This window comes from Neolamprologus multifasciatus, chromosome 6 (assembly GCF_963576455.1).
Source record: "Neolamprologus multifasciatus chromosome 6, fNeoMul1.2, whole genome shotgun sequence".
Classification (NCBI taxonomy): Eukaryota; Metazoa; Chordata; class Actinopteri; order Cichliformes; family Cichlidae; genus Neolamprologus; species Neolamprologus multifasciatus.
In genome coordinates this window covers 27,908,989-27,936,426 of record NC_140444.1, presented here as the reverse complement: position 1 = coordinate 27,936,426, position 27,438 = coordinate 27,908,989, and the positions used below count along the sequence as shown (strand labels likewise).

Below are 27,438 nucleotides of genomic sequence, written 5' to 3'. Positions count from 1 at the left end.
AAAGCTCCTAGTAATCAGCAGGGTCAACAATTATTACCATTCTGCAAAAAAAGTTTAATCAGTCCCTCCCCAAAGATTATTATGCACTGGTGCATCTAGAAAAAAAAATAGAATTTCATGAAAACTTTTTTATTTTTCATTTTTTAACTGAAAAGGTAAACTTTCATACCCTCTATATAAATGTTTAGTGAAATATTTAAAGCCTCGGCTTTATTCTTGTAATAGCTTGTGAAAATCACAAACAGCAGTTTGAGTTAAATATTATTTAAACAGTGTAAATATTGTGTGTTTCTCAGTCTAGTTCAGTACACAACTGCAGTCATGGGGAACACTGCTGACTTGACAGCTGGACAGATGACCATCACTGACATCCTCCACAAAGAGGCCATAGAAGGTCATCGCTGAGAAGGCTGGCTGTTTGGAGAGTACTGTAAGTCATATTAATGGAATTCTAACTGCAAGGAAAAGTGTGGTAGGAACAGTAACAAGCTTCACACTCAGTGCATTAAGACGCAGACAGTTTCAGAAAAAGGGGGTAACACTGTCACATCACAAATAGCACAGCAAAGCCACTCCAACAGCAGGAGCATCCTAGCTTGGTTAAAAGTGGACTAGTGGTCGTGGGTCCAAAGCTTTCAGATGAAGGTAAGTTTTGCATGCTAAACGCTGCCACCAAAGAAATCTGGGCATCAATAACATTTTAGCCGTTCCCAATGAGCTGGCCACACATGGTCTCCATGCCAACCCACACTGTTCACCACAAGTGAACTTACTTTTATAAAGATTGATGTTTCTGCATTGTAGATACTTTTTGGATTAGTCTGTGAAAATACTCAAATAACTTTGTTAGTAGCTTTAAATTAGGAGGAAATTAAGAGATTTGGGGATAGCCAAAACAACAATATTTATTCATTCAAAATCTCAGTTTCATATGATATGACTGTGGCAAACAGGCACAAATTGGACGGGACTGTCGCAAGTGCTGGAAAAAACACTGATAGACAACAAACCTTGTTTAGATAAACTGTATCATCGTACCATGTATTGCGCTAACTCTCTTTATTCCGATTTTGAGCTAATGCTCTCAGGATGATGTTATGGATGCCTCTCGGTAGTAAACACATGTATTAGGGATCATTTGTGCCAAGTCCAAGTAATGGATATAGTCTATATTTGTGTATTATAAAATTACTGTTTCACAATATGTATAGTATCAGCAGGTGAACTAGCATTACAAACTTTGTATTTTTTTTTCTTTAAATCCAATGTGTATGGCTAAAAAAATAAAGTATCAGAACCCTATGATTACATTAAACTGGTCCTTGCTCAAACTTCCTGATTAGCTAAACACAAACACAAACATATGTGTGAGGTAAAACACACAAATATGCCTCGCAGCATCCTGTATAGTGTCCTATATACTTGTCCATTAAATCGTGATTGTTTTGCCAAAAGGAGAAAAAACCCCTAACAGTCATCAACACCTTTAATGATGAGTATGTAAACAGTTTAATTATAACCTCAGCTGTATTCCTGATTGCTCCTCTACGTGAAACAGTTTCTCAGCCAAGTTGAAGTAACCTAAACTCCTTCAGTGCATCATCGGGCCTCAAGCCCCCTGTGATATGAGCCAGAAACCACAATGCAAAACTTGTTTAGAGGCCAACATATATCTCAACAGAATGCAAATAGAGATAAATATGAAATCCAATCCAGAGGAGAACACAGCTGGGTTTTATTTGTCAGTGCCTCTTCTTCCAGTTGATCAGGCCGAACGAGCGTTTTTCTTCTTTTCTTCCTTTTCGGTAGGAAAACCTGGTTCAGGAGGAATAGTATTAGCTCGACCTGATCCGACAATAGAGGATCCAGTATAAGCTCATAGTCTTATATAAGTTGCCTTGCGTTGGTAGTTGCGGTTATGCATTTGTCAAAATATATAAACGACAAAAAAACCCTCCATATAATAAAAAACAAAGAGCTTTGTCTCAGGTCCCGAGCTCAAATAAAATTAACCGCACAAAAAGTTTCCTACCCAAAACACAGCTCAAGTTTCTTATAATCACGTATCCAGACGAGCGCATCAGAATTAGGAACATTTTATGCCACCATTAAATCATCTTGTAATGAGCAATAAAATGTACTGTGCTTTGCCTTCGGTCTCACCCAAAATACACAATAAACAGACTTTTCTCTTTGTGCACACCAGGAAACATGTCTGTTTCTGTAGCTGTTGGCAATATATATATATATATATATGTTATTTTTACATGAGGCGATAGGCTTTTAATTTACACTTCAACCATCTGCACGTTACAGTAAAAATTAAAGAGTCGCTCATTGACCTGAATGCATACGTCTGACTTGTAAGAAGGTAAAGTTTGCAGAATTACCACCGTTGTTCAGGGAGCAATGCTCCTGGATCCCAAGACCCAAACATCCACTGTTCAAAACGTGTCAAACGGTGTGAGGGGACAAGACGATCGGCTCTTTGAAGGCGAAACTGTTTAGTGCTGCTCTCAGTGACTATACTTCAAGATGTGCTAAATGTTTGTTGCGAAGGAGTGAGCTCAGATGTGTACATAAGAGAAGTGTCTGAAGTGGTTGTGGAGTAGAGAGAGGAGGAGGTTTTAGAGGCAGCTGTGGCTTTCTCTTTGTTTAAAACAGACTGCCTTCGTTTCCAGACCTCTCGATGGCCGAATCTTTGGAATTTTCAAATAGATCGAGTACTGCGCTTAATGACGCACAGCAGGAAGAAGTCAAGAAGAATCTAATGGCTGTAAAACATATGGCTCTTAAATCTATAGCAAGTCTTCAATTAACATGTCAAAAGCTGACTTACTTGCCTGACAAACTGCTACTACAGCTTCTATGGGTTATGGTATAACAAAGTCTCCTCTCAAACATAAAACAATAGGTTATTGCACAGTCAGTCTGGCCTTTGAAGTTAAACAGAATCAGACTATCATTGCGTCAGAATCTGACTTTCAGGCCTTCAGTTCAGTAAGACGATGCCGTTTTCTACACTTTCTGAATTCTCGCTGTCATAACTAATGGCTGTGAAGATAGCAGCACTATTTATCACTGTCTTTTGCTGCTTAACATTACCATGACTATGGTAAATATAACATGAAGTGACACAGGGTGGCTGTAGCTCAGGGGATAGAGCAGGGCATGCCAAAAATCCTTGGGAAAGATACTAACCCCAAGTTGCTCTCTTCTAACAAATCCATCATTAGATAGAAAACACTTATATAGAAAAAAAATCTTGTATGAATGTGTGAATGAGGCGAGTTGTGTAAAGTGCCTTAAGTGCACAGATAAAATAGAAACGTGCTGCATAAGGACCAGTTTACCCTTTACATGCCAAGTATCATGTAGCATGTTCTCCCCGTGTTTGCGTGGGTTCCCTCCGGGTACTCCGGCTTCCTCCCACCGTCCAAAGACATGCAGCTTGTGGGGATAGGTTAATTGGAAAATCCAAATTGTCACTAGGTGTGAATGTGCAAATGAATGTGAGTGTGAATGGTTGTCTGTCCCTGTGTGTTAGCCCTGCGACAGACTGGCGACCTGTCCAGGGTGTACCCCGCCTCTCGCCCTATGACAGCTGGGATAGGCTCCAGCGCCCCCCGCGACCCTGAAAAAAGGATAAGCGGAAGCGAATGGATGGATGGATGCCAAGTATCACAAAAAATGTGATGCTCAAAAAGAGTCGTAGTGACGTAAGCCTGCTGAAACTCAAAGAGTGTTACCAGACCGCACAGACGCTAGATAACAATAATAGCAGATAACATGATGAAAATAGACTTTGGCGTATGCTTATTGGAATGCTTTAGCGAGCGAGTTAAACCAAGTAGATTTGTCTTTCACATGCTGGATGCCAAACTTCTAGCCTGCAGTTTGTGAGATATTTCTGATTTTTTAGACCACCTTTTCAGCAGGACACCCCACATTGTAACACACAGTCATAGTCTATGTGCCTCACATTTACTTTGTTGGGATGTGGTCCCCCTGTGTCCACATAAACATTTATGTAATATTTTAGCACACGGTGGATAAACAATCTGAACAATCTGGTCATGCTGATGATTTAAGCCAGCCTAATATAACGTCAAAATTTCTCAAGCATGTGTTCAACATTATTCACAAATCTCTCTTTCTTTCGTGTAAGTACTGAAAAATCTTAGTGTGGTTGAGACTTCTTGACCCTTCTTTGTAAACGTACTCATACCTGACTGCCTGAGTGATGGGCAGTGTTTTATAAAGATCCGCTGAATAACTCTTAACATTGGTGCAGGGACTGCTGAGCCATGTGCTGAGACACACAAGCTTGCTTTGCCAGATCACCTGATATAGTTAGAGATATCTTTCATCACAGTGGTCCTGAGGCCAGAGACCCACTGAAATCACAAATACAGAAGAGTGGAAAGCTTGTCAAAGCCCTGCGATGTGCAGTAGAGAAGCTGGCTAAATCAATAAATACTTATACATCTCTCAGTGGCTTCATGCAGGGCACACTTGGCCAGTATAGTTCAAGGCTTGACTGTTTATTATCTTCTGTGAAACTATCTGATAAAGACTTTAGCTCTTCTGCTTCCTCGGCTCATATGTTGCCCAAAGGCAGCACAGTTGGATTAACAGCAGACCACGTGGAGCCATGTTGAACCACTTTCAGATCATTTAAACAAGACAGGAGAGATGTGAGGTCTCTAAAACTTGAAATAAAAGGGGAAACATAACAACAATAACTCATTATTAAGGTTATAATCCATCAGTAAGTATTAGGTTGAAATATACTAGTGATGATATTGGCTTTCCTCTATTTTAATCAATTTGTTTCATAACCTGAATTAATGTTCACGTTAGAAGAGCCAGACTCTGATGTTTTGAGGTTTAATTACCAGGCAAAGATTTGCTGTTGCTGTATATTTGTAAACCCTGGAAATGGTTGTGTGGACAATTGAAATACTAAAGGACTGGCAAAGTAACTTCAATCATCATTCTGATGCTCAGTTTGAACTTTAGCAGGTCATCTTGACCATGTCTACGTGTCTAAATGGACTGATTTGCTGCCCTTTGATTGGCTGATAGACACATATTTGCATTAATAAACAGTTTAACAGGTGTACCTAACAAAGTGGTTCGAGAGTGTACGCATATTATAGTGTTGATCTATAAAAAGCATCTATACAGGATGTAAATGTTTACATCAGGATCCTAAAAGTGAAGAATAAGAACAGAATCTGTAATAGCGCTGCACACCACCACAAGTGTTTACATAGTTGGAAAACCTTTATCCCATTTTTCTTATGTAAAGTATTATCAAAGAATTTAACCTCTTGTTGCTGTTCAGATGCAAAATATTGAAGGTGACCATGTGAAAGACCAGATTCATGAAAAGAAAACCATCTGAAGCGTAAAATGCAATATCCTGGGAAAACACATCATAAAAGTTTAATGTATTTGTTGCAAAAATGCCTTTAAAGAGCTGTTTTATTATTGCCCCACCACAAGAATCCTGTCTTTATTAGTGGTTCATGTCACTGATTCTCAGTCTCAGTTTTTATCACTGGAAATGAGGAAATACGTACACATGCAAATCAAATTACCCTAAAGAAACTCGGAAGCACAATATGACAAAAAAAAAAAAAAAAAAACTTTTTTATTACAAATTATTTACTTACAAATGTTTTAGATTAGATTATACATTTCTCTGAAAATTATACCTGAAGTGCTGTTTATTAACAGGGTGGCCATAGTTTACAGACAGCGCACAGAAACAATCATGAATATATATCATGAGAAAATGACAAAAATCTGAAGCTGGTTCATGAATAGAGACAGCAGAAACGGTATAATCTGTACAAACTTTGTACCAGTGAGGAATTCCTGAACTGTATTTTGGTTTTGAGAGATAGCTGCACTTACCCAGCCTTTCTTTTAGCTTTAAAAGCATTAAAGTATTAAATTGAAGGAATAAAATGTATTCTGTTTCTCACTGGGATTTATTGAGGGATTATATGAAAAGGGGAGGCAAAAAGGCCTGGATTCAAAATACCATTTTTTATTATTCCAGGAAGCAGCTAACATAGCTAACCGCAGAAAAATATTGCCTTTCTTTGGTTATTAAAGTTAAATCAACCATGAAAAAGTTTCAATTTAGAAGCTGCAACCAACTGCAATAACAAAGTGTTTCATTTTCTGCTCATATACATGTTTACAATAAAACATTCGGTAATTAATTGCTGACTGGAACATCTGCTCTTTTTCAGACATGTACATAACAAGAATATAATGCAAGACAGGTTTCAGTCCGAGTTTTCCAGATATTAATTTAGTATTTTTACTGAAGTGAGTTACGATTTCGCCCGGAATGCAAACCACTACAATAACTTCAATAGGATATTATTGTGTTGTATTACTGTATCACCCTTTAAAACCCTACAAGTGGACAATGAGGCTATTATGGAAATGATACCAGGAATATATCTGAATATCAGCAAAATCACAACCAAACTGAGCAGTGTCTCCTAAAAAAACTTCAAAAGGTGAATCGTAAATGAAAGTGATGTCACTTAAAATTTTTGGCTATACCTGTATTTCTGCCTCTAAAAGGCTAGCAGTGAGGGGTCCTGATTCAAGTCTGATCCCCCCAACTCCAGTGTCTGAGACAACTGGTGAGGCACTGGGGGTCCTTATAGTGAGCGAAGACAGTGATGGGGAGAAATTAGGTGTCATAGCTGAAGGGGTAAGTCCAGTGTTCCTGGCTAAGGGGGAATAAGCATATTTCCGGTAAGAGGGTCGTCTGGCGATGCTTGGCACACGCCCCGGCTTTCGTGGAGGAACGGTCCTTATGCCCGGCTGTGCTACCCCTGTTATAAGAGGTGGTGGGTACATGAGACAACTCGATTCTGCTGCTAAGTCCTCACGGCCACCTTGAAGTTCCTCATCAGGGAGCATCCCAATATCAGTAAATACGGAGGCCAGAGTCTGGAAACGGGGTTCCCAGTCCAAAAGGTAGTCCCAGCAGTAGCTACCTTGCAACTCCTCGTCTAGAAAAACCAGTGAGGAGAGAGAATCTGCAGAAGCCTGGGCTTCAGAAAGGGGGGCGAACCCTTTTATCCCCATGTTCTCCTTTAAATCTCTCATCCTGAGTATTCCAGGAAGTAGTCCCTCGCCTCCTCCTTCCTCTTTGAAGTGGTGGAGACTTTCTGTGCTGGCTATCCCTGAGACTAAACATTTATTGACTGATAAGATGTGCTCTGGTCCTACATCGATAGAACTGCAAGAGATATTATCTCCTAGTAAGGCAGAGTCTGGGATCTCTGTGGACTTCTGGGCAGATTCGTTTCTTTTACGGCAGGGGTATTCGTTGATCCACTTGATCTCCTGGTCCTCAGCTGTCTCGCCTTCCGCTGAACCTCGCCCGCTCGAGTCTGATGGATTATATGGGTTTGAGATGTCCATTTTAGTCACCATGATGCTTGGGCGTGTAATGTCATGCAAAGACATGGAACTTTGTGTTTGGTTATTATGTCTCGTGAGCGAGCTTGTGCCATGGTTCAAGTGTGTAGCAATGGCAGCAGCCTTTCTGATGGCTGCATCTTTGAGCTTACATCTGAGAACCAAGCTCACAAAAAGGATAAGCAGAAAGAGAAACATGATTAATGAAACAGTCAAACTGAGCATATGAGTATCCAGGGGGACTCCAGTTAGTGCTTCAGCTGAACTAGAGATATTGACAAAAACCAGGCAGGTTGTAGTCCTGGAGCCTAATCTGGGACTAGCTGCAGAAACAACCAGTTCTACCATGTCCTGGCTGCCTGCCCTATGATACACAGGACCAGAGACAAAGATAGCCCCAATTGTTCTGTTAATGGAGAAAAAAGGTGATGAATTCACAAGTGAGTACTCCACCACCCCGTCCACACCTCCATCATGGTCCATTGCCATCACGTAACCGACCGTATCACCAGGCTTGACGTTTTCTGGCAACAGAAAGTGATACTGCTTCTGGGTAAAGACCGGACTAAATTCATCCACTCCCTTGATATTTACTTGGACTCTCACTGTAGCAGCTTTGTCACCTTTATCTCTGGCTTCCACTATAAAACAGTACTCGCTTTCTCGTTCGTAGTCAAAGGTTTGTCTGGTGTGAATGTCGCCTGTCAGGGGATCGATAGCAAAGGCCTCCTTCCTCTCTGGGTTACCGCTGCCATAGTTCATGAAGCAGGAGGACATAACAGAGTAGGTGAGCTGCCCATAAGGGCCTAAGTCATTGTCAACAGCGTGAACAGAACATACATGGGTAAATGCAGGGAGGTTCTCCAGCACAGAACAGTTAACTGTAGGAAACATGAAATATGGGGTGTTGTCATTCTCATCCAACACCGTGATGAAGACAATCGTAAATGCCACTTTATGGTTTTCAGATGATTTGCCACCATCCGATGCTCGGATGGTGAGGATGTATTTCGAGTCTTTTTCATAGTCGAGAGAGTTGTTGACTACTAAGAGGCCAGACTGAGGATCAAGCTTAAGGTGACCTTTACTGTTCCCAGAAATTATGTCATACCGCACCAGGCCATTGGTTCCGAGGTCGGGATCGTGGGCACTGACCTGGACCAGTTTGGTACCCAGCTGGCTGTTTTCACTTACTTGTGCATGGTACTCTGTGCTGGAAAACACAGGGACATTGTCATTGCAGTCTGTTACAGTCACCATGACGACGGTAGAGCTGTTCAGTGGAGGCATTCCTCGATCAGAAACGCTCACTGTTAATGCATAGCTCTCAGTAGTTTCACGGTCTAAAGCGTTGCAAAGAACAAGCTTTCCAACATTTTTAATCTGATTCTCAATCTGAACCATTTTTACTTCCAGACAGAATCTTTTCTCCTCATTTCCCCCAGTGATGGTATAGTCCAAATAGGTATTTTCAGGGCTCCAGTCTTGGTCCTCTGCAGAAAAAGTCAGCAGGGTAGTGTCTATAGGCGTGTCCTCTGGGACGGTGAGTGTGTATATGTCCTGGTAAAACGAAGGTTCATGGTCGTTGGTGTCCAAAATCAGCACGTCTATGGAGGTAACGGTGGAGTGCACAGGATCTCCTCCATCTCTTGCTTCAACCAGAAGATGGATCAGGTTGCTGTTTGTGATGGCCTTTAAGGGCTTGTTAGTAAAAATAGACCCTGCAAAATAGAATATATTCCCATCAGTTAATGAGTTTCTTTAAAGGACCAGTTGATATTGTTGTATTGATAATGGTTCTAACATTCATGACTGTTACTAAAGGCAGTAACAGTCACAAACAGGACTATTAGCATATAATCATAGGCTTGAAATAAAGCCTAAATTAATATAAAGGCTTTATTCACATCTTTGTTTTTCAACTAGGGGATATAACTTTTTTTTTTTTTTTACAATACATGCCAAATATTGCAAAACTCTTCAACTCTTTGGAAGTTTAGCCCATAGTTTAGTGCTTTGGTTTTGGTTTGGCCTGTAGTCTTCCCAGCTATGATCATCTATGACAGAAATATATTGCTGCATCTAATAATGAGTTTTAATATATATACTGGCAAGCACGGGAACAAAGATAAAACTTCAGGTAGTCAGTAACATGACTCAAAATGTTGTGGATCCGAATGTCTGAAACCACATGAAAAAAACGTAGTTTTTCATCACCACCAAATCTGTTAATAATCAGATATTTTGACAACACTTAAAACAGAACATAGTGAAACAAGAGCACTGAGAGCACAACTCCACCGAAGGCCAGGGGCTAAACTAAAACTTAGATGTTTTTATTACAACATGCTGACGTCAGCCTGCTTTCATTACAATATGACGACATCAGCCTGTTACGGTGTCTTTGTGACATCATAAGGTGTTACATTGAATACCTAAAAAGTAAGTTGTACAGCTCTCTCCATGCCCTTTCATACGATATATTACTCATAATGGTTACTTGAAATTATTTTTCCAAGGTCAACTTTGATCTTTGGCGCTAACAACAAAGGTCAGGGTCAAATGTTTAGCCAACCAAGGCAGTCATGAGGTTGTGGAATTTGAAGACCATCTATAAAAAAATGTGGGTAAAATAAAGTTTTAGTGACTTTAGTGTGACCATGAGTTGGAGCTGTTTTTGGTATCTAACCCCCCCCCCCTCCCCTCCTCCCGGTAGGGAGAACAATAGAATATTTTTGTAGAAAACTTCATCACAGATATAGAAATGACTAAATCAACACTACAAATCTGCAAGGAAGTGAAATCTGTAAAGCACCCATAATGATTTCTAAACAAACTGTTCTTCTCTCAGCTTATGGTAGCAACCGAAATGTGTATACAAGAAAACAAAGACTAGAGATAATGACTCTGCCATGGAAGAAAAATCCACAGTGCAACATGCTGGTGGGAACTTTCAAGGGTTTTTTGGTTATTTTGGAGTTGGTCACTTTCCCTGAATGGACTTCATCTGACCCAGGAGGAGCAGCACAACACCAGATGCTTCATTTTTCTTTGTGAAGATGGATTAACAGACTTAATGCAGCAGAATAATGATCCCAATGCACACTGGATATTTCAAGAAGCACTCGGAGACTAAGAAAGGTGAACAATCCTGATATGAAAAGAAGCTCTTTTTGAACAGTTCATGTTGGAATAATATATCAACAAGCTAAAGGGGGTCCACCAAATGCAAATAAATTCATGGTTATATGGTCATTTAGACCAAAATATTCTTCACTGAATTCAAAGACCTGGCCTTCAGTTTAAGAAATATACAGTTGAAGGATTTTCTCCTCTTAAGATCAGTGTATTGTAACAATCTATCAATTTATTAAGGTTTAAATCAAAACTACCGTCATTAGACACAGCATTGCAACATTATTTCCATGTGCTGAATGGAAGGGCAATTTTCTTGGTGAAATGCAACAAAGTGTCTGTTCATCCAATTTATTATTCCACTTCAGTGCCACTTAAGGTTTTCTACAGGACGATTGCATTCACTCTGAGGCTCTACTCTAACAGAGACACACCGTACCACAGAAAGCACCATACTCGGCAACATTGCTGCAAATTTCCATTAGTGCATCTCACCACAAAACAGGGCAAATGCATTTCTCTGATATTAAATTTGGGGTTCAAACCTGGTAAAAGCCCATAAATTACTCTTAAGTGAAAGAGAACTGGCCAGAACTGAGGGGAGCTGGTTTGGTTTCAGCTATGTAGGATTTATCTTCTTTCTTGAGTTTAGGGATTCTTAAAAGGGAGATAATAACACAGGCTCATCCAAAGCACTCTATCTTGCTGACTTCTAATTGGCATTTTTTCGCTCTTGTCCAAGAACCTCACTAGCACAAGACTTCAAAAATATATTTCCACATTGCTAAAATGCTACTGGCAGAAGAAAAAGTCCAAGTATCATTTCCTGCTGTATCCTGAGCTGCTCCCAATCAGGTTTTCTGTGTGCCGTTGGTTAAGGCATGCATGACTTTAACTGTGCAAGTAAAGATACCTTCAATGTAGAGAGCAACTCCTAAATATAGAAATCATACCACCAGACAGTCATAACGTTTGATATCAGTAGAGTATGAGTATAGAGTATAGTAACTCTGGTATACTTAGATACTGCATGTGCCATATACATGTGCGCATAGAGTATAGAGTAATCTTTTGCTGTCAGTGTTCATACATCATGTATGGGAGCACTTTCCCTTTTCATGAGTTGCACCGTTCCTTACCATCCTCTGGCTGGATGTAAAAGCCTTGCAGGGGAGATGAAAGCAGTCTGTAGTTGATCTTTCCATTGAGTTCAGAATCTCTGTCGGTAGCTGACACAGACATGACAAACGTGTCTGCTGAGACCAGCTCTGATAACTCCACCTCCAAGAGAAAAACAAAGAGCAAATCACATCTGCAGAAAGTTTTCTGAATCTACCGAACGTTTTTACATATTCCACCTCCTTTTCTAACTTTCATTCAATTAGGCCACGGGCTTTTAGGAAAATGATCCAATCCAAACTTTGATGAGTTATTATATATGTGGTGCTGGTATACGGTATATAAGGTGCTGTCCAGAAGAGCGCAGGCCTCTGATAGAGGGGGGAATATTTATTTTATATCTATATATATATATATATATATATATATATATGGGGGAATATTTTGAGTACCACATAATTAAGATTATGAATGCTTTCAACCATCTGACTGTAAAATCTTGTATCTGCACCTGGTAGGAGTCCTGGGTGAACACTGGAGCGTTGTCATTGACATCGAGCACTTGAACTTTAACCTCTCCATTGGTCTGGTGAATTGAGTCAGATGCCCAGACCGTCAGAGTGTACTCTGTCTGCTCCTCATAGTCCAGGGCTCGAGTCAGAGTAATGACGCCAGTATACCGGTCGATAGCAAAGGGAATATTGGTGCTGCTGTTGTCTGAGAAGCTGTAGGTGATAGTCGAGCTCAGGTCAACGTCATTTGCAGTCACTTGGGTCACCATGTATCCTGCTGGCAGATCTAGGCAGAGAATAGCAGATTGTAGTTTAAACTACAATGAACTTGGATTTAAATCTTGTCCTACAAAAACTGTAAGTGTTGATGTACTGAAGAGATTCTGCCATTCAAAGAAATGGAAGAGCAGTGCATTGACAGGAGTTAGGCTTACTCTCAGTTATAAGTACAGGATCCATGGGGGGAATGGCAGGGCTGTTGTCGTTGACATCTACCACTTGGACCCTAACAGTGGCGGTGCTGCTCAGTGGAGGATTCCCCCTGTCTGCTGCCTGTAGAACCAGCCTGTAATGTAGATAGGTGGGAAATTAGCAAATAATACAACTGAGCTTTAGTCAAATTCTCAAATCCATTTCTCAGCTGAGCAGGCCTGTTGACTCAGAGTAAAACAGAGTTTCTTGGTTACTCCCACAATCACAAAGATATGATCTTTTTTTATTGTAACCTCTTTTGTCTTGTAAGGATTTTTTTCTCAGGAGCAAAAGTTAGTCAAGTCTTATTCCTTTCTGCCTTTCAAAGAAATGGAAGACCAGTGCAGTGAAGAGGGTTAGGCTTACTGTCAGTTGTAACTACAGGCTCCATGGGTGGCTTAATTCAGATTAATTAAGATGTCTTGGCCCCTTCTTGTAAGAGAGACAAATCAGTACTTTGTAAAAAAAACCCAAAAAAACCAAACAACAAACATGGTAGAAAAAAGTACGCCCTCTTTCAGTTCTAAAATTTTACAAATAAAAATAAAATAAAAATAATCTGGTCCTTAGCAGGTCTTAAGATCAGATAAATACAACCTCAGATGAACAACGACATATTACACCATATCATTAGTTATTTATCAAAACTAAGCCAAACAGTGTGTGAAAAACCTCAGCACACACCATCATTCAGTAGCTTGTAGCACCACCTTTGGCAGCAACAACCTGAACTAATCGTTTTTGTATGACTTTATCAGCCTTTATGGAAAAGAAATAGTAAAAACATATATGATTTACTCATGAAAGTGGCCACTTTTTCATTACTTTCATATATTTTTTTAGTAAGTATCCAAAACATACAAGTTTCATTATATAATTTTTCAAGGGATCTTATATGTGTTTTCACTCTTGTATGCTTTTCATACAAGTTTAATACAAGACAGATACAAACTTTATAAGATTTATATATATCTTTTCCATATGGGAGTGGAGGAAATTTGGCTCATTCTGCAATGTTTTTTCAGCTTATTGAGGTTTGAGGTACTTTGTTTGTGCACAGCTCTCTTAAGGTCCTGCCACAGCATTTCTATCAGTACGAGGTCTGGACTTTCACTCAGTCATTGCAACGCCTTCATTTTTTTCCCTTTTGCCTTTTGTTTTGTAGATTTGCTGCTGTGCTTGGGATCTATTTCCTGTTACATGACCCAATTTCAGACTTCACCTGTCAGGCACATGGCCTCATATTTGAGTCTAGATGACTTGGTAAAATATATATAAAATATATATCAAATATCTGACTGCGAGGTGCCCAGGTCCCAAATCATCACCCCTCCACCACTGTGCTTGACTACTGTTTGTGCTAATATGTTGTGTGTGGTTTTCACCTAACAAGACATTTGATCTTATCTGTCCAGCAGACATTGCTCCAGAAGCTCAGGAGGCAGAGTGGGTGTAATATGCCCTGTTTTGTGATTTATCTGATATTGTATTTATCCGAGCTTAAGACCTGCTAAGAACCAGATCATTTTTATTATATCCTGATATGTAAAAGCTTAGAAATGAAAGAAGGTGCATCTTCTTTCCACCAGGACTGTAGGAGGATTGTAAAATGCCACCAAAATAATTGTTGTACTACGCCAGTTAAAATGCTTTAACATTTACGAAGAAGTGAAGTAGAAGAAACATGCAACTGTAGCTGATTCCATTTTGGAAGTAGAATCAATTTTATGTGTGCAATAAAGTTTTACTTAATATTTTTTATTGAGCAGTTTGAGCATACTTGTATGATGGAGTGATCTCGCGGTCCAGTAAAACATTGGTCGCAAGGATTCCTCGTACAGAGTCCAAAATGAAAGCTCCATTAAGGTTACCAGAGAGAATGGAGTATTCAATCTGGCCGTTCATGCCGCTGTCAGCATCGGAGGCAAACACCTGTTCAAAATATGAGAAGCGGTCAGTATTAGAGGGATCACTGCATGCCTCTCACATCAATGAGGGCGTTAATACCGAAAGTTTACCTGCATAATGTAGGTATTGTGCACTTGGCCCTCCCAGACAGCTGTCCTGTAGCTGCTGTGTTCAAACTGTGGTGCGTTGTCATTGATGTCCACCAGAGTGATGGAGACCCTGCAGTGAGCTGTCTGCAGCCCACTGTCAGCCAGCACCACCAGCTGGATGTGGGGGTTCACCTCAAAGTCCAGAGAGTTATCCTTCTGCACTCGGATTTCACCTACATAAGACGGTAACATGAAGGTAAAAGCTGCACTCAAAAGGAAGTACAGCTCAGTTAATATCAAGCCAATGAGGTTTATTTTTAAAAACACAAATCATAGAAATCATAATCTTAATTGACATTTTACTTCACGCCCTTCTGTGAACAGGGCCTTTTCCTCTTTGGCCTCTTTTCACCAAATAATAGAAAAGTCATGGTAAAGTAGTGGAAAGAAAAACAGCTTTCAATCTGACAACAAAGGTGTCGACAGAAGTACTTTTAGGTTCAAGTTTTTGTGGTGAACGTTCAGTCCAACATCAGTATGAGATTGTGTATTTGACTTGGTGTGTCTGCACGGTTACTTTATGTAGACGTGAGTCAAAAAAAGGAATTTGGGGGAAAATATGATAAAATCATACATGGTTTTGAAATACTTATGTATTAAAAAATGCAGAAGAACCAGAAAAGCTGATTTTTTCTTTTGAAAAGGGGTAATTTAGGGATAATACAAAAAACTAACAGAAAATCTAAATTGTGGGATTAGACGGTTTTATTGGTTAATAAGTTGTATTTAGAAATGAACATTTTAATTACCAGTGTGACGGTTAATGGAGAAAACCTGGTTCTCGTTGCCGCTAAATATGGTGTATGTTATTCTTTGTCTGCTGCTGCTTTGGTCGTTGGCCTCCACCTTTGCAATCCAAGTGCCTTTAGAAAGAAAAAGACGAAAACAATGACTGAGATGTTCAGTGGTATCAGTGAAAACAAGACAAACAGATAAAACGTACCAGCTCTGCTGTTCTCCTTGACACTGGCGTTGTAGACTTTGCTTGTGAACTGCAGTCCTTCGTATTCTCCCTTCAGATGCATAAAAACCAGGCAGGTAGAGGTCAGAGCAGGATGTCCTCTGTCTGAAACGACAACTTGCAGCTTCCTCCCAGAGAAACCCGCTCTCACTCGTCTTCTCAGCGAAATCTCTCCAGTCTCTGTGTTGATGTCAAACAGATTCTCCTCGTCTGATAACGCATAATGTATCGTCCCATTCTCACCCTGATCCCCATCTGCTGCTGTCACTGTGGTAACTATCTGGTTCGGCAGCGTCCTCATGGAAACCCACGCGTTGAAGGGAGTCTGCTCACAGACCGGCATGTTGTCGTTCACGTCCTCCACCTGTATGGTGACCGACGCCAAAGAGCTCAGCGGTCCCTGAGTGCATCCATCGGTAGCGACAGCTCTGAGGCTGTACTGAGCTCTGCTCTCTCGGTCCAGAGACCTGGTGGTGCGGATCGCTCCCGTGAAGGCGTCGATTAAAAAGGCCCCTTGGCTGTTATCATCTGTCAGGGAGTAGGTCACTTCCCCGTTAGACCCTTCGTCAGGATCTGACGCACTTACACGCAGGACTTCAGCTCCTGCGGAGAGGCCCTCGCTGATAGAAGCATGATAGCTCTTGCGGGTAAAGGAAGGGATGTTATCGTTCTGGTCCAGCAGCACCAGATGGAGCTGGGTGAAGGAGCTGAGTGGGGTGGGGCCATAGTCACGGGCCTGGATGGTGAGTGTGTAATTCTGCATTTCCTCCCGGTCAAGGACCTGTGTGGTGCTAATGGCTCCGGTGTGACTGTTGATGGTGAAGCGACCTCTGTAGTCCTCACCTGCAGACAATCAGAGATCAGTGGAAAGGAAATAAAGGATAATTCCACTTTAACTTTGGCCACTTGACTCAACAATGCACTTTTGATGTCTTGAAAGCAAGCAGTCAGACATTCATCCACTTAGAATTTTTCTTGCTTCATTTATCTGAAGGTCAGACTAAATGTATGCTGCTAATGGTCTCTCCAAGCAGAAAAATGATATGCACATAGCTCAATATTGAACCAAGAAGTTAGTAGATAAGCTGTGCTTGTCCCTTCACTACAGACAGTTCGTGCAAGTCTTTAACTGTTAAATAAATGATGTGCTCTAAAATACTGGACTACCCACAAGTTACGCACCTACAAGAGCTGCTCAGACTGCATCAGCACTCAACTAACCTGCTCTGTAACTTTGCCTGAGCTACCACTTTATGGGAGCCAATAATGGACTTGTTGCAACGGTGGCATCATTACAGTAGTAGCCTTGAATTCACTGAGCTCTTTAGAATGACCCATTCTGTACAACTTGAATGACAGCATGAAGTTCAGGTAAAACTTTCAAGTTGCTTGAAATACAAAACAAGGTCTGATCTTCTCACCAACTATGGAGTAGTGAATGGTGCCATTTTCTCCGTGATCTGGGTCAGAGGCCTGGGCGGTGTGGATGACCCCAGGAGGAAGGTTTTCCGGGATGCTGATGCGGAAGGATGACTGCATGAACTCTGGGGGGTTGTCGTTGTCATCCAGCACAGAGCACACCACCGTCGTCGTGCTCGAAAGTGGCCGAGCGCTGCTGTCACGAGCTTGGACTGGAGATAGGAACAGAAAGGAAACGACGCAGAGGCTTCCTCACCAGTTCTTTTTTAATTATTTACTAAAATATTCAAATGCTTGACACCCACAGGCTTTATAATAAGTACTGATGTTTTAAACAACAAGTGCCTAATACTATTAGCATGTTCTTTAGATCCTTTTTTCTATTTTTCTTTGGCATGTTTTAAATAGCATCCAAATAGCACCAAAAGCAAAGTGTAGCTATTGTAAACCTGATGTCTTAATGTCTGAATGTCTCAGATATGCCACACGCTGTTATTTTAATAACTCATTCAACACTAGAGTGTAATTTTAAAAAGCCATACTGTACACATTATATGTAACAATTTTACTCTTTCTTACAACACAGCAATGAGGCAATTATTGGCTGTGTGTCTGGACACTGTGTGGCCAGATTGGATGTTTAATAGCAATAAAAACTCCAAAATCAGTCAACGGAAAATAATGAGACACAGCTTTTAACACATGCTGACAAATTTTTTTTAAAAATTTCTTTCCAATTCATTTACAGCCAGAGAAAACATATATTTCAGTGTTTCCCAATAAGCCCTGTGAGATTTTGGCGTGGCTTCTAAATATTCAGGCCTTCCTGTTATTATATTTAATTACTGGGACTTTATTTTTAATTATACTGGCAACTGTACAAATATTATAGTAAAACATGTGAAAGCATTTCACCAAACGCTGGTGAATCTGTTGAACGTAATTACTGCACGCACCCATGTGAGAGCGAAAGCAAACTCTTGAAAAGACAGAAGGGTGTAGCGGTGCAGTCAGAAGAGGTTAGATATACTGTAGCTCAGCCCTTTAAAAGTCTTCTGTTTCCTTAACATAAATCAATCTACTGAATAACGTTGCTTTAATGGAGAAAGTCGACCTTAAATTCTTTACGGCTTTGCCGGTGAAGCGTGACAAAGGAGAAGGTACAGAATGAAAGTATTTGTATAACCGTTCAGATGCAGGCTCTCACCCAATTATCGTTGTGAGTGTGTGGCTAAGCAAGCAAGGTCGTGATATGAAAAGAATCAAATTCCTGTGTTTACACAGCTGCTGTCACATTAGCTGGGATGTCTTTGAAACCAGTTTTCCTCAGGACATCTTGATCATAGCCATTAGTGATGCAATAACAGGGCAGCTCAACACAAACATCACCTCCATACAGACTGCCTCATCAGCAGATTGTATCTTCTGCCTGACAGGCTGTAATTGAACAATTACAGAAATTTGCACTGACTTTAAGTACTGTGCAAAAGCCTTGAGCCACCCCTTATTAGTTCTCCAGGTCTTTCTGGAGGTTTTTCAAAGTCTTTTTGCTAAACATTGGCTGCTTTTTCTCTCATTCTCAGTTTCATTTTCCCTTTGTTTCTAGCGGCCTGCCACAAAAACACATTTCATCGTTGGTTATATCCACAAAAAATACCAAACATAACACATTTGACAGGAATAGTAATGTATTTTTGCACCAACAAGACGATTCTTAAAGACCTATTGGCTAAAAATTTAGTGTGCACCACGTTCTTATAAAATCTGAGGAAACTGGAGGAAAAAAGAAGAAATGGCAAGAGTAAGAAACTATCTGCAGGAGATGAACAGAATCTAAAAGTCATGTCCTTAACAAATCAGAAAACAATCCAGCAAAGACCTGACAAAGCACCTGAGACATGTATCTGTCCCTTCAGTTGATCCATCTGCTGTTCACTAAAGCTTCATCAGAAATGGTCTTATTGGCTTTCAAGAAGCCATTCTTAAAGAATAGAAACGGGAGAAAAGGTTGATGTTACACAAAAACTAGAATGAAAATCATCAGCAACAGGTCTTATGGAGTGATATGAAAATGAATTTGAAATCTTTGGCTCAAATCATCTTAATATGTGGGGAAGAAGTCAGAACAGAGATCCAACAGTGAGTGTCTACAGCCGTCTGTAAAACACGGTGGAGCCTCAGTCATGGTCTGCGGCTGCATTCCAACCAGTTACGGACGTAGAAATGTACCGTCAGGTATTGTTCAACTATGCAATATTATCTGAAAAGTATCTGATTGGCAGCAGCTTCAGTTTTCAGCTTGACAATGATACCAAACAGACTGCCAATGCAGTAAAAAACACACCATTAAACACCATCAGTCTTGGATTGGCCTCCCCAGAGCCCGGACCTCAACATTACTAAAGCAGTGTGGTATCATCTTGACAGAGAACTGAAAAAAAAGGCAGCCAACATCCAAGGAAGAGCTTTAAATGTCCTTCAACAAGCCTGGAGAACTATTCCTGAAGACTACTTAAAGAAATTGAAGAAAACTTGTCTTGTTTACACGTTTCAACAAACCCCTCCACCTATTTTCCAAGACCTTTGCCCAATGCTGTACGACTGACACTTGACAAACACAAGATTTCCTTTTACCACTGTTGCTGTATTAGATTGCTCTGATTTATTACAAAAATAAAATCTATTTTGGTGATGAGTTACTTAGTTTCTGAGCATAATTCTGATGTCTTCAGTGTTATCATTCTGGAAGTCATTAAACATGTGACTTTTACTGCATTGTTTTGCACAACTGCCGATTTTCCTTCGAGTTTGTTAACCCTGAACTTATAATTAAACTTTCTAATTTTTGTTAATAAATACGTGCTTTACTTCTGGCTTTTATTGTGGAAAACTGTTATTTAAAATGTTATTGCTCAGGACTAACAGATGTTTGCTTATGTGTCCTACCTCTGAGAGTAAAATGCTGCTGCTGCTCTCTGTCCAGGTAGGAGGTGGTGGTAATCAGGCCGGTGTACGGGTTGATGCTGAAGAGCTCATAGCCGGGACCCGGCAGCAGACTGTACCACACCACAGCGTTCTCCTCTGCGGACATGAACACAGGAGGCGAATGTAAATGCTGTCACAGACCTCAAAACAAATGCTCAAGCAAAAAAAAAGGAAAATCAAGGTTAATAGAAAAACACAAAAATCAACTTGATCATATATCAGATAATGCTGCATAATTACAGAAATCCAGTGATTTACATTATAGATACGCTCCCCGACAAACGATACACGCTAGTTTCTCTATTGAAAAAAACATTTCCAGTTTCAAGTAGATATAAACGGCCTTAACACTGGTGAGACAAAAAAATGTGGCTTCTCTAATGAGATTATGGATGTCAAAAACAACACAGTGCATTTTTATGCTCACGATCTCCAGAAAAACCGATACCTCTAGTCGTTGAATCGTTATCTACCTCACACATTCAACTTTAGTTCAGGTCCATTCATGTTTATTGCTGCTTCTGTTTCAGGCAGCGCTTATCTCAAGGAAAAGAGAACAATGTGACCACTGAACTTCACAAGGCAGTTAAAACCTCAGCGAAGGCCTGCTGCTCGCAGCTTTTATGGTTCTTGTGATACGAAGCAAACGCAGAGTTCACTTCAACTTTACATGCAAGCTGTGGTCTTGATGACCATCACAATGATGCACGTTTCAAGTCACTTTAGTTTCAGAAGATAGAACAAGGCGAGGAATGCGTATAGCATTTAAGGCTATGATTACTAAGATATCTTTTATGCTGATAGCAGTAAAACCTTTGAATCACGGGGCATTTGCACGTTTTTGAAATTACGGTCTATTCGCACACTTCTATGATGTTTTATAAGAGCATAACTCGATTACTAGACTTCTCCTGCTTAGCTTTGTTTGGTTCACTGATTTAATTTACATTGCTGTTAACTTGGTTTGCTTGGTAGGTGTCAAAACTACAAAACTCTGTCAGTGTCTTCTTCATAACTCTTTTGGTGTAAACCGTGTCACTTTTGTCTCTTGTGCATAAACAACCAAAACCAATTCCCACTCCGGATACTGACAAACAAAAGTGTTTCATCAAAACATTTAAGTTTCAGCCAAAGTGCAACCCTGGCACAATGACCAAATCTTACCATCAAACCTCTTTGTAAATAATCAAACTCTTCTTTTGAACACAAAGACAGCACAGTTACTCTTTAAAAAAAAAACCTCCCAAAATCTCAACTCTTGCTTAACAAAGTGAAATCCAGAAGGCTCAGAAGTTTAGCTGTCACACTCATTCACATTGCAGCTCTTCTGTGATTGACTCCAGCACATGGAAACTTACATACATAGATCATCAGAGACACAAAACAATGGTCATCTCTGGTGAGTTTGCAGGGAAAAAAGCAGCACAAATGATAATCAAATAAGACTGGTGGGAGAGCAGGCCGGCCTGCCAGACAAGGCGATTTGAGGAGATGGATGAGAACACACAGCGCCTATTGGCACAGATGGCTTGGATTATGGAAATCATGATGAGAGAGGACCTTTCAGATTTCCCAGAGGAGCTGTCTGCTTGCTGTTCTTGGACAATTCTCACCCCCAAGAATGTTAGTTCACATTGAAACCCCTCCTGTACAGGTCCCCCTGCCGCACGCCCTCCATCTCCAGTATTTAAAAAGAATCCTACTGTCAACAACGAGGAGACGAAACGGGATGTAGAAGGCCCCGTGCGCGATGTGTTAAAATAAACAGTGCCGATGTGTAGATTTGGGAATATGATTAAAGAGTCGGGTGAATGAGATTCGGTGGGATGTGCAATGAGCAGAGCAGACAAACCGAAAAGCATATGAGGAAAACAGCAGGGTGTGGTTTCAATTAAACTGTTAATGGAGTGAAAAAACAGCAGAGCTGAAGTTCGACAAGGAAGCTGAGCTGCATTACAGCACATGGTACAAGAAAAAAAGTAATAAACATGGACTGTTGTACTTTGTCTTGCCAGGAAAAGCTGTAGTTTTGCAGTTTGGCTCCTACTTTATTTTGTTGCCTTCACCTTTTCATGGTTAGCGGATTTATGGTTTTAGGCTTCATGGACATGTGCTAGTGCTGCCATCTAGGTAGCTCACAGGGAAACTGCCCTCTCCACTTTAATATCAGGGCAATTTCAAACTAAATTTAAATGATGTTAAATGCTGTGTTCATTTGGAAAATTAGATAAAAACTTTTAAATGAAATGAAAACAAAAATTAGGAATTTTTAAATATTTGGAGCTCAAAATTAAATGTACACTACCTCAGTATAAATGTCCCATTTCAGCCATTATTTGTTGGTATTACCTCTGACTTTTCGCCAGTCAAATGAATTATTACCTGAATCCTCATCAGTGGCAGAGACCCTGATCACTGGTTCTCCAGGGTCTCTGTTCTCTGCCACAGTGGCGGTGTAAATGGTTTGACTAAACACAGGCGCCTGGTCATTCACATCCCCGACCTCCACTGTCAGAGTCTGGGTGGAGGAGAGTGAGGGCAGGCCTTGGTCCAGCGCACGGACGGTCAGGCGGTGGAAACGTTCTGTCTCATAATCCAACGGGGCAGTGAGAAGCAAGAGGCCTGAAAAAGAAGGAAGGAAATAAAAGAAGAATTAATGTTCACATTTAAAAGTGAAATGTTTGATGTTTTAATTCACTGTGAATCAGCAGACGTTCATATGTCTGATATTCATATGGTGAGTCTGATGAGTTTTCTTTAGGTAAAATTTTATTTAGAATAAATTTTTCCGCTGTGCAAAAATCACAAATACCTGTCTTCTCCTCCAGTGTGAACAAGCCTTTCTTGTTTCCAGAAATAATAGAGAAGGAAACGATCCCATTTTCACCTTGATCTCCATCTATGGCCACAAAATGATGCAGCAGACTTCCCACCTCTGCGTCCTCCATCGCCTGAGCTGTGTCTGCCGATATGAACACCGGCCGGTTATCGTTCACGTCCAGCAGGAAGAGCTGAGCCGTCACCGAAGCCTGTTTACGCTCACTCTTCTCCTTCGCCTGATCTGTGGCTGTTACAGTGAATGCAAAGCTGGGGGTGCTCTCGCGATCTAAAGGTGCTGCTACAGTCAGGCTCCCCGTGTAAGGGTCGATCCGAAAGGGGAAGGGTGATGATGACCCGCTGACTTCAGCGTCAAAGGCGAGCTCATAGCGGAGGGCACTGTTTGGAAAGGTCCCGTCAGCGTCTCTGGCATGAAAAGCATACGCCAACGATCCGACTGCAGCGTCCTCCCTCAGACCAAACATCACCAGTTTATCAGGGAACCAGGGCGTGTGGTCGTTCACATCCTCCACTATCACACAAATCAGAACAGACACATTCACGATGGGAATGAGGCTGGCGTCCTCAGCATGAACCACGAGGAAGTACTGCATGGCAGCCTCGTAATCCAGCGGCTGGTTGATGTATATGTCACCGAAGGAGCTGTCGATCCCAAAGTGAACACTCCCGTCCCCCTCAGTGATGGAATAGTGAAATCTCCCTTTATCTGAAACACGTGCAGAGCCAATAACAGTCGCAGGCTCTGTGTCCTCCCGCACCAAAAAGCGTCTCACAATTTGGCGATCGGAGCGGCCGTACGGATCTTCTAATCCATGAATCTGAAAAGCACAAAAAAAGGACAAAGTTTTAGTTTGCTATAATTACTTTTTTTCCCTCCGTTGGGATTATGGGAGGAAAGCACTTGTCCAAACCCAGCTTTACTCTTTACAGTTATTAATTTAAAGTTAGCATGAAAAGATGCAAACAATAAAGCAATAAAATACCGCACTGTATAAAAATAAGTGTAAACTTCCAAAACAGTTAATGCAGCATTTTTGTAAAATCTCTTGAATTAAAGCTGAATGTTCGTACTGCAATTAAATAATATGTCACTGTTTTTAAAGGTGTGGCCCTAACTGGAGCACAGCCCGTACCTGTACATTAATGACTGCAGTGTCCTCCTGAGAGATGACTCCGCTGTCCCTGGCGGTCACTTTCAGAGTGTAGTACGCGTTTGCATCTTGGTTGAAGAGCTCTGTTGTTGTGATATCTCCAGTTTTGCTGTCAATCTCAAAGTGCTCCAGATCATCATCTTCGAAAGCAGACGAAAAGAGATGCGAACAGAGCGAATTGTTAATAACACAGGTCTGCAACAAAAACACGGCACAGGATTTTCTGACTGTTTCTTATAGATTTTTACTCACTGAAACTATGAAAAATATTTTTTAAATTCCATCCTCGTCAGGTTTGCTTCCACAACTCTTGTTTTTAGTCTAATTAAGCGTATGATGTCCCTTTTTAAACCGAAGTCCGGTATCCTATACTTGAGTCAAAAAACCATATCCAATAATAATTTCTTACATTAATTTAATATTTCTAAGAGTGAGACTCAAGAGAAATATAAATAGAAAATGTGAGGAATTGAGGAAGGGGGTCGGGGTGCGGTGGGCTTGGCGGCATGAGGAGCTCAGATGATCGTGTCCCAACAGGTTTATTTTGTTCATAGTGAAAGGTAAGGAATCTCAGAAACACTATGCATAGTTAATTGTAATAATAATATTTATTTTTTTCCATCGCTGTTACGCTTTTTTATGTGAACTCATCATGTTTTGCAAAAAAACTGTACATGATGGAGGGAAATGGAGATCATTTTTAGATTCAGCACCCTAAAAAACATAAATTTACCAAAAACATGCCATGCAGCTAAAAAAACATCTTTTTCAGACCAAATCTGTATAATCAGTCAGGACACACGTTTACAGCTCACCTGTGACCAGTGAATGAATAACTGTTCCATTCTCTCCTGCGTCCAAGTCTTTGGCAAACATGTTCGTGACCAAGGATCCTGACTGTAGACCAGCCCATATCTGAAGTGAACACGTAGAGAGCATAACTACATCTGACAACATAACAACACATACACTAAAGATATAGAGTACAATTAAGACTTGCACAACTGTATCTAATGTTAGACACTAAGTCATATTTATCTCAAGTTCATTTATTCATGGCACATATATATGTTAATGTTCACAGTAAATTAGCGCTTGAAGTAATTTATAATATTTTGATATTTGCTCTCCTTATACTTGCTTTTTAATGTGTGCTGATAATATGTTGTGTAGTGATCATACATGGTCCTTATTAGCACACATGCTACAGTATTACTTAGATAAATTATCCCACTTAGATAATTTTTGCCTGGTACTAGGTCTTTGAGAGACAAGATGATGACACCAAAATCTATAATATATCAATTTGTGTAGCATGTATTGATACATGTGAGGGATGTTGTGACGGTGTTATAATTACTAATATTAAATAATGCTGGTATATGGGGAATATTGTCATGTCTTTTTGTATTAACTCGTCGACCTGTCCTTAGTTTTCACTTAGTTTTTCTTTTCCATGTCTTTAACTGCCTGCTTCATGAGCTGCTCTTTGTCTGTCTTCACTATTTCTGTGTCTTCTTCTTATTTCTGTTTTTTCTTAGTGTAAAGGACTTTTTCCTACCCTTGTGCTTGTCATTTTGGTTAGGTATTAATCAAAACAACATTAAAGTACCTTTACAGGCTAACAATTTGGTTTTTGCCTACATGTGAACTTCCTGAGTTTTACCGCTAAAGTGACAAATGCATTTCCTGATGCATCAAAAGGCAACAACAGCTAAATGTTATTGAGAAGCATGTGCAGTTTGGAGCGCAGATGCAACTAATTTACCAAGACTGCTTTTGATTGCATCAGTAGTTGCATGACGTTGTGATGAAGACGCATCGTTCTTACCTGCACATTCAGCTCTTTGCTGGCTGGCAGGTGAGTGAACTGCGGCGCGTTGTCATTGATGTCGGCGATCAGGATGTGAACGGTGGCGGTGGCATTGAGACGAGGGTGACCCTGATCTGTCACCATCACCTTCAGACTGTGCTGGCTGTACTGTTCCCGGTCCAGTGCCACCCAGTTGATGATTTCACCTGGCAGAAGATGGAGAAAGGTTAATGTCACATAGGTGACCACGGAGCACAAGGTAACTTTAAGGTGGTGTTTGTACCTGTTTTAGCATTGATTCGGAAGAATTTCCCATCTGAGAGCAGGAGATAGGACAACTGGCCGTTTTTCCCAGAATCCTTATCCACGGCCTTGACGGTTCCCACCAGACCTTGTGGCGATGACCCCTCCAACACAGTGAAGTAGTAAACGTCCCTGCTGAACACCGGGGCGTTGTCATTGATATCCAGCACCAGCACCGTCACTGTGGCCATAGCCGTGGTATTTGACAGTGAAGCCTCCGTAGCCAACACTCGAAAATGATACTTGGACTCTGTCTCATAGTCCAGGTTGGCTGAGAGATACAACCATCCCGTCTTTGGGTGAATCCGAAACGGAACCAGAGGGAAGCCAGGTTCTCCTTCCAAAGAGTAGATGATGCCAGAGTTTGAAATGTGGGCTCCCCGGGTTCGGTGAGCCCTCGCTTGGATGACCCGAGCATCTTTCCTGTAGCCCTCCCCAATCTCCACGTGATAGATCAACGTCTCAAATGCCAGGCTGTCTTCGGCAGTCGTTTGGTCTACGTTTACTGAAAGGGTCAGGGTGGAGCTCAGGGAAGGTTCTCCTTCATCTTTGGCCACAATCTCCAGATTGTATCCCTGCTGATGATCCATCTCTAAACTCTGATTTAGCGTAACCGTCCCGAGATTGTGATCAATAACAAACACGCCATTTTTCCTGCTCTTCAGGTAATACTGCACCCGACCATTGGCACTGCTGTCATAGTCATGCGCGTGAGCGATGAACAACACGGTTCCCGGTCGAGTGTTTTGTGACACCGTGATGGTGTCACTATGTTTGGGGAAGATGGGGGCGTTGTCATTAACGTCAGCTACAGTGATGTTGACTTGGGTGGTGCTGTAAACGGGAGAGGCATCGGTGTAGGACTGAAGAACCAGAAGAGCGTACGGCTGAGACTCGTGATCCAGGAGCTTGAGGTTAGTGATCAGACCCAACTTTGGATGAACGGAGAACAAACTCTGAGGGTTTCCAGAAGAGATTCGATAAGATACAGATTCCATGGAGTCTGTAGAAAAAACAAGAAAACAACTTTTTTCCCTTTGAAATAGTCATAAAAATTTAAAGGGCTTACATAAATTAGACATTTATAGACATTGTTCTAGATATCTTGGGATTTAATCAGATGTAACTTTGAATGCACACACACACACACACGCTAATACACTTTAAGTAATTAAAGCACAGGCCAGAAGATCCCATTAATCCCCTGCAAGTG

At 40.9% G+C, this 27,438-nt stretch overlaps 1 protein-coding gene across 1 annotated transcript in view; it reads right to left on the bottom strand.

Moving 5' to 3' along the window:
- Positions 1–4,857: 4,857 nt before the first annotated feature.
- Positions 4,858–27,438, bottom strand: part of dchs2 (dachsous cadherin-related 2) — a 29,857-nt gene continuing 7,276 nt past the window's right edge. The window contains exons 5-20 of the mRNA XM_085163257.1: positions 26,206–27,228; positions 25,941–26,128; positions 24,925–25,024; positions 24,092–24,249; positions 22,933–23,776; positions 22,503–22,742; positions 20,082–20,216; positions 17,138–17,347; positions 15,699–16,559; positions 15,505–15,618; positions 14,717–14,928; positions 14,479–14,630; positions 12,662–12,792; positions 12,227–12,513; positions 11,736–11,877; positions 4,858–9,182 (exon numbers count right to left, since the gene is read on the bottom strand). Of these exons, the coding sequence (XP_085019383.1) occupies positions 6,586–9,182; positions 11,736–11,877; positions 12,227–12,513; positions 12,662–12,792; positions 14,479–14,630; positions 14,717–14,928; positions 15,505–15,618; positions 15,699–16,559; positions 17,138–17,347; positions 20,082–20,216; positions 22,503–22,742; positions 22,933–23,776; positions 24,092–24,249; positions 24,925–25,024; positions 25,941–26,128; positions 26,206–27,228 (7,394 nt within the window). The 3' untranslated portion in view covers positions 4,858–6,585. The remainder of the gene's footprint in view (positions 9,183–11,735; positions 11,878–12,226; positions 12,514–12,661; positions 12,793–14,478; positions 14,631–14,716; positions 14,929–15,504; positions 15,619–15,698; positions 16,560–17,137; positions 17,348–20,081; positions 20,217–22,502; positions 22,743–22,932; positions 23,777–24,091; positions 24,250–24,924; positions 25,025–25,940; positions 26,129–26,205; positions 27,229–27,438) is intronic.